We start from the raw sequence: 12,486 nt of genomic DNA on the forward strand, positions 1-12,486 counted from the left end.
ATGAAAAACCTCTGTGGCCGTGGAAAATTAAAAAACAGTCTTATTGATAAGCTTCAGAATTATTATGGGATTGCGGTAAGAAGTAATAAAAACAATCTACAAGGCATGAAGAAGTCCATTCATGCTACAATTTTTCATGTTGCCTCATAAAAGGAAAATAACAGGCATACTCACTGCCCAATTGGTGAAAACAGTTGGTGCAGATATCAGAAAGATAAAGCAACAGGCAAATCAACATACAAACCAGGTGCAGGACTTCCACTGTCAATTATAAAACATTTAAAACCAATATATGCAGATTTAAATGAGGAGTCTTTGTTAAGTAAATGTTTGCATGGGCAGACACAAAGTCAAAACGAAAGTCTAAATGTAATGATTTGGGATCGAATACCAAAAACGAAGTTTGTCAGCCTAACACAGTTAAAATTTGGAACATATGATGCTGTAGCAAACTTTAATATTGGTAGAAAAAGTTCTATTTTAATTTATAAACAGTTAAACATGACACCTGGAAGATATACATCAAGTTTGTGCGATAGTCAAAATCGAAAACGCATTTATTTAGCTGGATATAAAAATCTAGAGTCATCCAAGAAGCGGCGAAAGATTTTACGAGGGTTGTCAAAAGCATCAAAGGATAATTTTGAAAACTTTGAAGGAAGTCAGTATGCTCCTGGGTCATTCTGAAACTTGATTTTAAACATAATTTAGTTATATTTTATATTTTTTGTAAAATTAAAAATTTTTTTTTCTGTTTTTGCGTTTTTCTCAAAACAAGGTTTTTAAATGCCCCGGCTGTGATAACTTTGGAACCGCTTGGTGTTTAATGATGAAATTTTCAGTAATTGTCCTATTTTATACCTTCTGTGTTTTAAACCTCCACTTTTATGAAATACTTCACAGAACACGTTCTACGTCTATTTCAGTTGCCTTATTTTGACCAAAATTCATTAAATAACAATTTATTTGCCCCCTTAAATACTGTCATATTTTTCATAAAATTTTAGGTTCAGATCACAGTTCAAAGTATTAGTTAAAGGCAATTGAAATATGACAGTTTGAATATATGTAGTTCTTCGGATAAGTTAGCCGGGGCATTAACTGTTTTTAGGTTACTTTTTCAATATTTTCTTGGTTACCATGGCAACAAAACACAATTTTTAAAAATTTTCATTCTGAAATATAAAATTTTAACGTTATATATTGTTTAAAGTCAATTTTACTGTTTGAACATGAGTTTTAACATTTTTGGGGCACTTCCCCCTTAAATGTTTAGAATACAAAAGTATCCTCCTGAAAATTATGATTGACTCTGAAGATTATTATGAACAACCACAATTTAAAAAATCTTATCTGCTACCACCTGCTTTCATTGTCAATAAAGAATGGAACATGATTGAAAAAAGTGATCGAACAGCAAAAAAAAAAAACTATGTCCTTCTCGTGCACCAACACCTCCTCCATTTCCTGATACCAATCGAACATTAACAAAAGCAGTTGTTTCAAAAGAAGAATTGTTAACTAGCCAGGTTCAAAATAATTCCTCAAATGACAGTAATAATAATGTTAAAAGAAAACAGCTTATTGAGTCTGAGTTTGTTCACAATGCTGAAACTATTTCACTAGTTTCATCCACTACTGCCTTTTTATCAATGAATGCCAATTTAAACAAGATTATTCTTCTTCAGGTGGAACTTAAAGCTGCTATGAATAATCTGCAGACGCAAGTGAACAACAACACTGCCATGTTACAGACTCTTACACTAGGTGGTAAAGATGATGATGATGACGATGATGATATATTTGATTCTCTTGATTTCCCGGTTTATAACATCGAACAATTGCAGCAACTTGAGGATGCACTAAAGCAGGATAAATTAGTTTTTACTAAGCTATTAAGTTTTAGAATTGTTTCAAACATGATTTTAATAACTATTTTTCAAACTTAATAGTTTAAGTTTTTTTAATTAATATAGTTAAAATAAAAGATTAACTTTTGTAAGTCGACCGTTGACTTATGTCTTAATCTAAAAATATAATTCAAATAATCATTTTAAAGCAATGATTTTTGTGAGAGGAAATTGATTTGTGTATATATTAGTGATTCTGAAACAGTAAAAATGCTATTTACAATTTTTTTGAAATTGTAAAACTTAAGGACATACCGTGGTGTGGACCTAACAAAAACCTAAGCTTTAAAAAAGTCCTAATTTAAGAAATGAGAAATTTCTTTTACATAAAATTTAAATAAATATTTATTATTATACTTTTATTTACTATTATTATTTACTATTATTATATTATACATAAAATTTAAATAAATAAAAATTACATAAAATTTAACATTTATAGAAAAATTTTTAGTTATTTTATCTAACTAGATATCTAGAGAAATCAACAAAGTTATTTTCCGCAAATGTTTCTTTTATATAAACGAAATTTGTCATTTCTTAAATTAGGACTTTCTTAAAGCATAGGACTTTGTAAGGTCACACCACGGTAATCTTTGTCAATAAATACTGATTAAATTGTCTAAAAAATCCTAAAGAAAGTTGGAGAATTATTAATATATGTAATTACATGAAAACTATCTTTTTACCTAACCAACTGGCAAATGGTTAGGTATAGAACTTTACTATGTTTTAAAAGGATTTATTATAAGAATTAATCAAGTATTTCTAAAGTTAAAACTTCTTAATCACATCTCTCATTAACTTGTAGTATGGCGCAACTTCTTTAGGTGAAGAGTGTAGCAGCAAAACGCGGGCAAAATCTCAAGGAAGCAACAAAGCGAATGATATCATCTTAATATAATCTTAATATAATTAGCACAGAAACGTTTAACGTTTAATGTTTACCGTCGTTTCGTCATTAATTACTAGGCTTTGAAAAAGCGCATTCTCTAAATGCTAGCGTCCATTGAAGAAAAATCTCTTAAGCGAGTTAAAACTTTTTTCCTTTTGAAATTTAATTATTAGTTTAGATATATTACATGAAGAATCATATTAAGATAAATGATAATCGTTAAGATCATATTATAATTGAAGTAAGTATATAAAATAGTTATATATACATTTTTATTCGATAAAGTAGAAAGGATTTAAATTTTTATCAGAAGAAGTGAAAAGGATTTTAATTTTTAAAGCGTTTGTATTTTGTTTGTTTTAGCTTTTCTTTTAGCAGTTTTGTTTTTGATATTTTATTTTTTAGAAGGAAAATAAGGGTACGGATGTTATTTAAAGTTCTGCTAATGCTGTTTCCATAAAATGGTTATTACTACTTTGAAATTTTTGTGATGCTATTAACTATTATTGTTCTCTTTTAGAAAATTTAGAAAATAAATTAAAATTTTGTGCTAACACTGACATGGCTTGTTACATGTTATATTATGAAAAGGTTAAATTTTGTTATAAGGTTTACAGTTCTTATAAAAAAAAAAAAAAAAAAAAAGGTAAAGAGTATTGTTTGTAAATATACATTTTGCATCTTTTTAAATTTTCTGGCATCACTTTTAAAATTTTTATTTGCACACCTATAGCTCTTTTATCAATGTGTTTTTATAAAAATGCAAAGTGTTTTTTTATTCTTTGTGTATAGGTTGATATGTGTTATATAACTGTTTGAAAAATGTGTTTTAATATGTATATGAGGTATATATATTTAACCTTATATACATATTTAAAGATATTTATTGTGTTTATAGATGGTACATATGTTTATATTATGTTGTTTCCGTGTTTTCAAAGTGCTGTGACTTGGTAAACGTGAAGAGCAAGATTTGTCAACTTTGCCTGCCAAGTGATATACTTTTAACAGAGGGTTACACGATGGTGTTAAGTGTCAAACTGTTACTGCTTTAGGTCTAGCTGTTTTCAAGCCTGTATTATTAAAGATTATTTTAAAAATACATTATAATGTATTTTAATAACATTTTGCGTAATGTTGTTACTTATGTTTTGTTTTATATGAATGTTATCTTACTTAAGTTATTATATACATATATATAATATTAACTTATGGTGTGTGCTATTGTTCTGTTGTTGCTGTGATTTTTTTTTGTTATCTATTGAGTTAGTAGACATTTGGCTTATCTTCATATTAGTGTCTATTGTTAAAAATGGATAGGAAGTTTTATTAAAAATCAATAATCTAAAAACCAATACAAATTATTTTGCTGTATATACAGTTTGTTTTATATCAATTTAATTTTTTGTCTTAAGTGCTGTTTACTACATGATTTTGCTATAAATATTCTGGAATCATGATGTTCCAGCATGAATTACTTTGTAAAAGCTAACATAAAATATTAAAATTTTACAACTCCTACTCTGGTAAATCATTACATCTTTTCTCTATAAGGTCCATAGATTTTCATTTTTTGTATGTAATGTTTTTCTTATTTATTTACTCATTCATTACGTTTTTTATTTTAGATTTATCAGATGATGTATTTATATGGTATAGAAGAACAAAATATTGTAAAGTTTTGTGAATTTTTAAAAAATATTTGCTAATAATTTTTTTTGAGAAATAATGTTTAAGTTTGCAAAAAAGGGTTTACAACGTTTTTTTCTTTTTTTAATTTTTCTTTGTTAGCAGTATGTTTATTATTAGAATTGCATGTTTTTAATAATTTTTTTAATTATTTGCTAAGCTATTTTTTTTTCAAACATCTCCTAGCTGATATATATATTTTTAAAGTCATAAGAGTATTGTATAAATTAATTTAAATGACAGTCTGTTATATTTAAATATTATTTGTGTGTGCTATTTAGAGTAGAAAGGAAATTATATAGGAAAGATCGCAATCATCAGGATTCGTTTCTTTCCTGATTCGTATAACTTTCAATTGAAAGTGAAGTTTAAATGGATGATATTAGGCTAGAAGCAGATATTAGTGTTGAAAATGGAAATGTTAATAGGCAAGTTAATCGTCGCAGAAATGAAAGAGATGAAATTAATAATCGACAAAATGCTAGAAATGCTGCTAGATACGAAAGAATGCATTGTATAGCAAGAAGTAATACTATTCCTGATTATAATTATTTAGGAGAAATGAATTATGTTTGTCAGCATTGTGGTGCTAAGAAATTTCCTGACGAAACACATTTTTTATGTTGCCATAATGGAAAGGAAGTTTTGTCGCAACCTCCATCATTTCCACAAGATTTAGAAGATTTATTTAAAGGAAACTATGCAGATAGAAATGCCGATCTGAATTTTTAAAAATATATTAGAAATTATAACGCCTGTCTTTCTTTTGCTTCATTTGAAGCTAATGTAGTTCAACCCGTGAACCATGGGCCGCCATGTTTTAGAATATGTGGTCAAGTTTTTCATCGTATAGGTAATCTAAGACCAAATCAAGATGTTCCGCCGACATATTGTCAACTATACATCTATGATCCACTTGCAGCAGTAAATTTTAGAATGCAACAACGTGGTAATGATCAATAATATATGAAGCAATAATATAAACCCAGCCGGCATCTTCACGTTGTTTCAACGTTGATATTTGGTTGAAGCGTTGTTTCAACGTTGGTTAACCAAATCTCAACGTTAAAATAACGTTACTATTTAAACGTCGCTCATTAAACGTTTTTTCAACGTTATTTCAACGTTGACAAAAAAACTCCGTTTTTAATTAACTATGCGTTGTGTTGGTGTTTAAAGTAAAATAAGTAAAGCCCAAAAAGTAATTGAAATAATCTTTTAGTATGACACGAAATCGGTTAATAATCTTTCAGTATGACACGGAATCGGAAAAGTTTCCAATAATAAAAGTTAATTTCTCTTTTGGTATTACATCTATTTCTTAAAGTTATTTTTTTAAAATTAATGGGCTAAGAGAGAGAGCTGTTATAACTTTTTCATTTCCACAGAAAGCAAACAGGATTGTGAAAATTTTGAGTTCACCATCACAGAAGAAAAAAGTGACAATGAGGATGTTGATTTTCTTCGAAAATATAAACAAAGAAAATGTAAACAAAAAGAATTTCCTGGTTATTTTCCAAGTAGGCATTAGTTTATATGCTGGAATTATCATACATACATACATACATACATACATACATACATACAATACATACATACATACATACATATTTACATATATATATATATATATATATATATATATATATATATATATATATATATATATATATATATATATATATATATATATATATATATATATATATATGTATATATATATTAAGTTTATTAAGAAATCATATATACATTGTATATATGATTTCATATATACAATGAAATGTTATCATGTCGTTGTATTTATGAAATATATAATTTAGTGGTGTAACTTAATTTAATCTTGTGTAACTTAATTTTACCTTCAATTTATAATTTTAGAGCCAAAAGTTGATGCGTATGGAAAGAACCTAAACTCACCTTGCCAAAAGTTTTTCCAAAAAGATTTCAATTCTTCTTTTCAAGATAAAGTTTATTGTCTCATTAAATTTATTTAATTAATTTAAAATAACATTGTGTTATTTAAAAAAAAAAAGATACAATTATAATATAAAGTGTAATATTCAACTGATAGTGATACAAAGTGTTGACAAAGCTTTTTTAATCTATATGTTTTAAGTTCAATTTGTATAAAGAAATTAGTTAAAAACAATTTACCACACAATGAAGTTAAGAAAAATAGAAATAAACTACAGAACCTTATATACATATTTAAACCTTATATACATATTTAAAGATATTTATTGTGTTTATAGATGGTACATATGTTTATATTATGTTGTTTCCGTGTTTTCAAAGTGCTGTGACTTCATTGGAAACTTATCAACTTTATCTAATTTCTGTAGTTTATTTCTATTTTTCTTAACTTCACACAATGAAGTTAAGAAAAATAGAAATAAACTACAGAAATTAGATAAAGTTGATAAGTTTCCAATGTCTGAAGGCAGTATGATATTTTATATTTTAAAGTAAATTTTTATTTAAATTTATTTTTTTTTGTAGAAATATAAAATTCATATAAGATTTAAAAGTTTTAAAAACTGAAAAATTTCTTTACTATGCAAATACTAAAGTTATTTTGTAAAACTTAACAAAATTTGTAGAGTTTCAAAAGAAAGTTTTGTATCTACTTACAAATATAAGAAATAAGATACGAAATCGAAACAGTGACTGAGCCTGCTTCTAATAGTGAATTTGTAAGCCAAATAAGGATTATTTTATCAGAAGTGGAGTTCACTGAAGTGGATAAAGCATTAGATGATGAAAAAGTGCGCTCATCATGGATGAGTTATAATAAGTACTTTATTAAATAGTTATTTAGTTATTGAACATTACCCTTTAGTTAAAAAAAGATTGTTAAGATGGACAACAGTCCTTAAATACATTAAAAAATTCTTGAATTATATAGGAAAAAATTGTCCTGGAAAAAACTCGGAACTTAGAATTTGTCCTAGAAAAATCCTGGATCACTTTATTAAAATTTGTCTTGGAGATCTGAAATAGTTCAATGTTTTGATATCATATTTGACCCAAACCATAATGTTAGATTTACTTTATGTTTTTTGTAGGTAAATCAGCTACAATTAATTGAAGGAACATCTTCAAAAGATAGAATACACAAAATTATGCTGAGGTAATTAACTGATAGCTCTTATCACATTCATAATTACTTTTTACAAAACTTATTTATTTAATAATTTTAGAAAAAATTTATTTTATAATAAATTCAATTTAAATATTTGAAAAATTATTATTTATTTATAATCATTTCACAGTTACATTATCTTTTAAAAATTTAGAATATTTTCAAACAATCTTATGGCCTCAATGAATATGAAAGGCAAAGATGGAAAAATATGCTTTAAGAACACTAATTTATATGGCATTGTTAAAGGTATATCTTTATAAATTATGTGAAACTTTTCCATTCATTATTTCAAATCTTCCTTTTTTGATTTTTACCTTATATTTTCTTTTTTTTTTACAGAAAATATAAAGTAAAATCAAAAAAGGAAGATTTGAAAGCTTCTACCAGAAATTGTACGGTCGAGTTACCGACGTTAGCGGTAATCGCAGGGGTCAGCCCAGGCGAAGTGCAATGCAAGAGCCTCACCCTGGAAGAAGCCCCATGTTGATCAGGTTTACTTCCCCGTCAGGTAAGTACTATTATATACGATGGAGCGACAGAAACTTTGATTGATGGAATATTGTCTGACTTCCTTAAATACGCTCATTTCGAAAAGGTGGCAGCAAAGAAAAGAAATTCGTGTTGATTTTATTCAAATACATCTAAATATATGTAATATTTAAATATATATATATATATATATCATAAACAAATGTTATCTTTTTCTTTACTAATATATGTCTAACTAAACTTAACTAAAAGTAGTCTAACTGTAGACTGAATATATTTTATACGCTTAATATACATTGATAGTCCAATAGACACAATTAATTGAGTCTATTGAAGATTGATTTAACGTTGATAAATCAACGTTGAAAAAAACTGTCATTCTAAACGTTGTTTCAACGTAAATTCAACGTTCTTATAACGTATTTTGCGTCGATTGAACGTTGATTTAACGTTTGAACCGAACGTTGATTTAACGTTGATAAATCAACGTTGAAAAAAACTTTCATTCAAAACGTTGCTTAAACGTAAATTCAACGTTTGGTTTCAACGTTAATTCAACGTTATTTCAACGCTATTTGCCGACTGCGACTATATCGGAAATTCACTTAGAAAATAAACCAATATTAACAGAGCGTAAGTCAAAAAAAGGTCAAATGCGAGAACAGTTCATTAATTTCATAAAAGAATTAAAGATAATGAACAGTCGGCAAACACTTCGACAGCTAGAACTATGTATGCCAGCTACCGAATTGGAAAGTTGTAAAAAAATTGTCTTTTAACAAAATTACTTAATGTACAAAGATAAAGATATTATTAAGCAGAATTGTAACATACACAGATAAAAGCAGACTTGGCGCAGTCATATATTTTACGCCAGATAGCACAGCAAAACTTTATCACTGTAAATAGACTTACATTTATTATTCAGTTCTTTGTTCAATGTAAATCCGAAAAAATGGGGGTTATACAATTGACAAAAAAAATGTTAGAAGGAGCACCAACGTTGACAACAGACATCAAATATAAAGATGCACTGCCGATTGATCCACATCCGACAATAATAACCATCCGATCCTAAGTAAAATGTTTTGATCTCACAGAAATAAAATTTCTCCATGTATTACGATCTCATCAGCCATGTATGCGCAACACCGGCGCTGTTTTCTGATCTCATTAAACTGTGTATGTCTAGTTCCACTCTGTATGGCAACAAAAATGGTTAGTTTTAATTCTTCTTTTACATTTAGATTTCCACAAAGTTTAATAGAATTGGAATCTGTAAAGGAAAAAAGTAGAAGGAAGAAAAAATCTATGGTAACTCTTCCCAGCAAGCACACAACGTTATTTAAACGTTGGATTTTCGTTGTTTATTGGTCACGACGTCAATCCACCAAATACCAACGTTATATTAACGTTGAAATAATCAACGTGGCTAGATAAAGTAATGCTCACGTTTTATTGACGTTTGATTTCATAAGCTTTAAATTCGTCGTATTTCTTATTATTATCAACGTTACATCAACGTTCGGTAAACGTTGAAAAATTTTTTTTTTTGATGTCTTAAAATCATAGTTTTAAGCAACTTAAACTTAAACCATTTGCGTTTTCTAATAATTACATAATGGATACAATTTTAATTTTGTATCACGAGGCGAGAATAAATTCAGAATCTTTAAACTTCACTACCTGTTTATTTTTGTTTATAATTTTTCGCTTCTTAGTATGTAACGTTACATTTATACTAAAACTAATCTAAGTTCTATTTTAATGCCAGGTCGAATTTCTAACCTTACTTTAATTACTTGAAGTCGATGTGATAAAATTGTTTATAACATTGTATAAAATATATACATTATAAACAAATATAAAAGTGTTGGTCAGTTGTTATATATTTTTAGTATTCATTTAAATGAGTTTCCAATTTATTTTTTACTTCATCAATGTCTTGTGCTTAACAATGATAAACACTAAAATAATTAATGTGCCTATTACATAGGCTATGTAATTAACAAATATGTTATGCGCGCAGTAATTGCTTTAATAAATAATAAATTTTTTTTATCATAAACATTAGCATGTATTTTTATAATAACATAAACAAAGTTTTTTTAATATAAAAACACTTTTTATTTATAATATAATATATAAAGCATTATATAATGTTTATTATGTGTAAATAAAAATATCAAAAGAAATATAATTGATGTGCTTTTGACTAATACTAAATATAACTAAATATGTAGAACAGCATACTTATTAACAAATTAATTAATGTTACTTAAGTTATTTATTAATCACTTAATTAAAAGTTGTTTAGCTTTGAGTAGTTTAGGTTAGTAATAGTTACTTATATGAGTTTTCATCAATGGTTTAGTTTTAGTTAAGCGTTTTACTTCTGAAAAATTGTTTATAGAAATTAGATTATTTAATAAAATGGCATCTCGGTTAAGTAAATGGAGAAGTTTTAAACGATTAGTTAATGAGGTATTAGAAGAAGAAAGTGAAAATGATACTTATTCTGTTGATAAAAATGTTGCTGTTGACAGTTATGTTTATGGTGGAAGTGTTTTAAAGAGTTATGACCAAATAGTTAGAAATAGTGTTACATTAACCTCTTGTACTTATGATGATTTTGATATCACATGTAATTCATCTTATGATACAACTGCATCTAGTACAAATAATGATTTTGAAACATTGAACTCTTCTGATAAGCAATATAATGAATTGTAAACAACATCACTATTGCAAGATCTGGCATCTTGGGCGTCCCGAAATAGATTGACACAGATAGCAATAAATGAAGTATTAGGTATCCTAGCTAAACATGGTCATTCCAATGAACTACCAAATGATTCAAGAACCTTACTAAAAACACCAAGGTCTGTAGAAACTGTGAATGTATGTGGAGGGAGTTATGTGTACATTGGAATAGCTTTAGGAATCATAAGAGCCTTGAATGAAAATAATGGTTACACAGAAAAAAAAAAAAAATTGACTGTTAACATAGATGGTTTGCCTTTGTTTAAGTCTTCTTCTACACAGTTATGGCCTATTCTTTGTAAGTTTAGCACTTTAAACCCATTTATTGTTGCCTTATATTGTGGTGAGAAAAAGCCAAATAATGTTGATGACTTCATGAAGGATTTCTTAACAGAGTATGATAATTTAAAAATCACTTAATTTACCATGATCGATCCTACTTAGTTTCAATAAAGTATTTTACATGTGATGCTCCAGCAAGACAATTTCTCAAGTGTATTAAAAGCCATACTGGTTACTTTAGTTGTGAGCGGTGCACAACACAAGGTGAATGGAAAGGAAGAATGGTTTTTCATGAACTTGAATAAAAAGAACTGACTATAAGTTCAGTTTACTAAAATATCCTGAACACCAGCTTCGACTGAGTCCTCTAATAAGTTATGGCATTAGTTGTGTGAATCAATTTGTTTTAGATTTGGTTCGGAAAATATTGTTGTTCTTATAACTGTTAGTAAAATGTACTAACTTCTATTGCATAACTCTACTTTTGTTGCAATCCATGAAGAACTTGGTTGTTTATAATTATTTTATAAACAACCAAGCAAATTTTATAAAATGTGTACTTGAAACTTGCAAAATCTTAGGTCAACCAAGTTAGTCGAGTCGGTGGAACAAATTACAAAACAAGTATAAAAAGCATCATGCAACGGTAAGTTCATTTTGTCACTATAGGGAAGGTGTAAACTCCCAAATACTTCTCAAGTGTTTTTCATTATTGCTTTTCTTAAAATACTTTTACAATGGTAATGTTTTACATAAATGTTTTCAAAAATGGTGGTAATATAAATATAATATCTAATGATATTATATTTATATTACCACCATTTTGTAGTTAGAAACGGTTTTGAAATTCAGACATACTATTTTGATATGTAATAATAATGACAAATATAGACAATATATACATATATTAATGTATTTATTAAATATAGAAAATATATTCATTACAATTTAAACTGTTGGATATTTTTATTTTTATTTAAAGATTAATAAAAAGTTTAATTGCAGATAACAAGACTCTTAATTTGTGCATATGAGATTTTTATTTCTTTTCTGCAACTTTTAGGGCAAGGTCAAATAGTCTTCAAGCTAAATATAGTATGGCAGGTAAGAGAGGAAAAAAGAAAGCTTTCGAAAAGACAAAATTTTATCATGCTGTATCTGGCAATTGCTTAAATTTTATATGACCAACAGCCCTTAAATTTCTTAGTCTTGTTGATATGAAACTAGCTGTAGGCGATCTGCAGATCGATTTCCAATTAAAATTTGTCAGACAAATTTTTAAATAATTAACTCTTTTTCTATTTTTAGATTCG

The 12,486-nt window shown here is 27.2% G+C and overlaps 1 protein-coding gene and 2 pseudogenes across 1 annotated transcript; 2 read left to right on the forward strand and 1 right to left on the reverse strand.

Moving 5' to 3' along the window:
• Window positions 1-1,283: 1,283 nt before the first annotated feature.
• LOC149888153 (uncharacterized) lies at window positions 1,284-2,809 on the forward strand. Its single transcript, XM_090089287.1, has 2 exons — window positions 1,284-1,910; window positions 2,741-2,809. The coding sequence occupies exons 1-2, from the start codon at window positions 1,653-1,655 to the stop codon at window positions 2,807-2,809; spliced, it is 327 nt and encodes a 108-aa protein (XP_089945413.1). The 5' UTR covers window positions 1,284-1,652.
• A 2,908-nt stretch (window positions 2,810-5,717) lies between these two features.
• LOC149888154 (uncharacterized) lies at window positions 5,718-9,206 on the forward strand (annotated as a pseudogene).
• Window positions 8,004-8,155, reverse strand: LOC149888155 (U1 spliceosomal RNA; annotated as a pseudogene).
• Window positions 9,207-12,486: the final 3,280 nt, after the last annotated feature.

Source organism: Hydra viridissima, unplaced genomic scaffold (genome assembly GCF_058129835.1).
Source record: "Hydra viridissima isolate aposymbiotic clone 2 unplaced genomic scaffold, HvirCarnegie_v1 scaffold_5, whole genome shotgun sequence".
In the NCBI taxonomy this organism is placed as follows: domain Eukaryota; kingdom Metazoa; phylum Cnidaria; class Hydrozoa; order Anthoathecata; family Hydridae; genus Hydra; species Hydra viridissima.

What these genes read in the sequence shown, in the direction of transcription:
- LOC149888153 (XM_090089287.1), top strand. Translation starts at nt 1,653, where the DNA reads ATGAATGCCAATTTAAACAAGATTATTCTTCTTCAGGTGGAACTTAAA. An exon ending in AGCTATTAAGTTTTAGAATT is followed by an intron (nt 1,911 to 2,740) that starts GTTTCAAACATG and finishes CAACTTCTTTAG; the next exon opens with GTGAAGAGTGTAGCAGCAAA.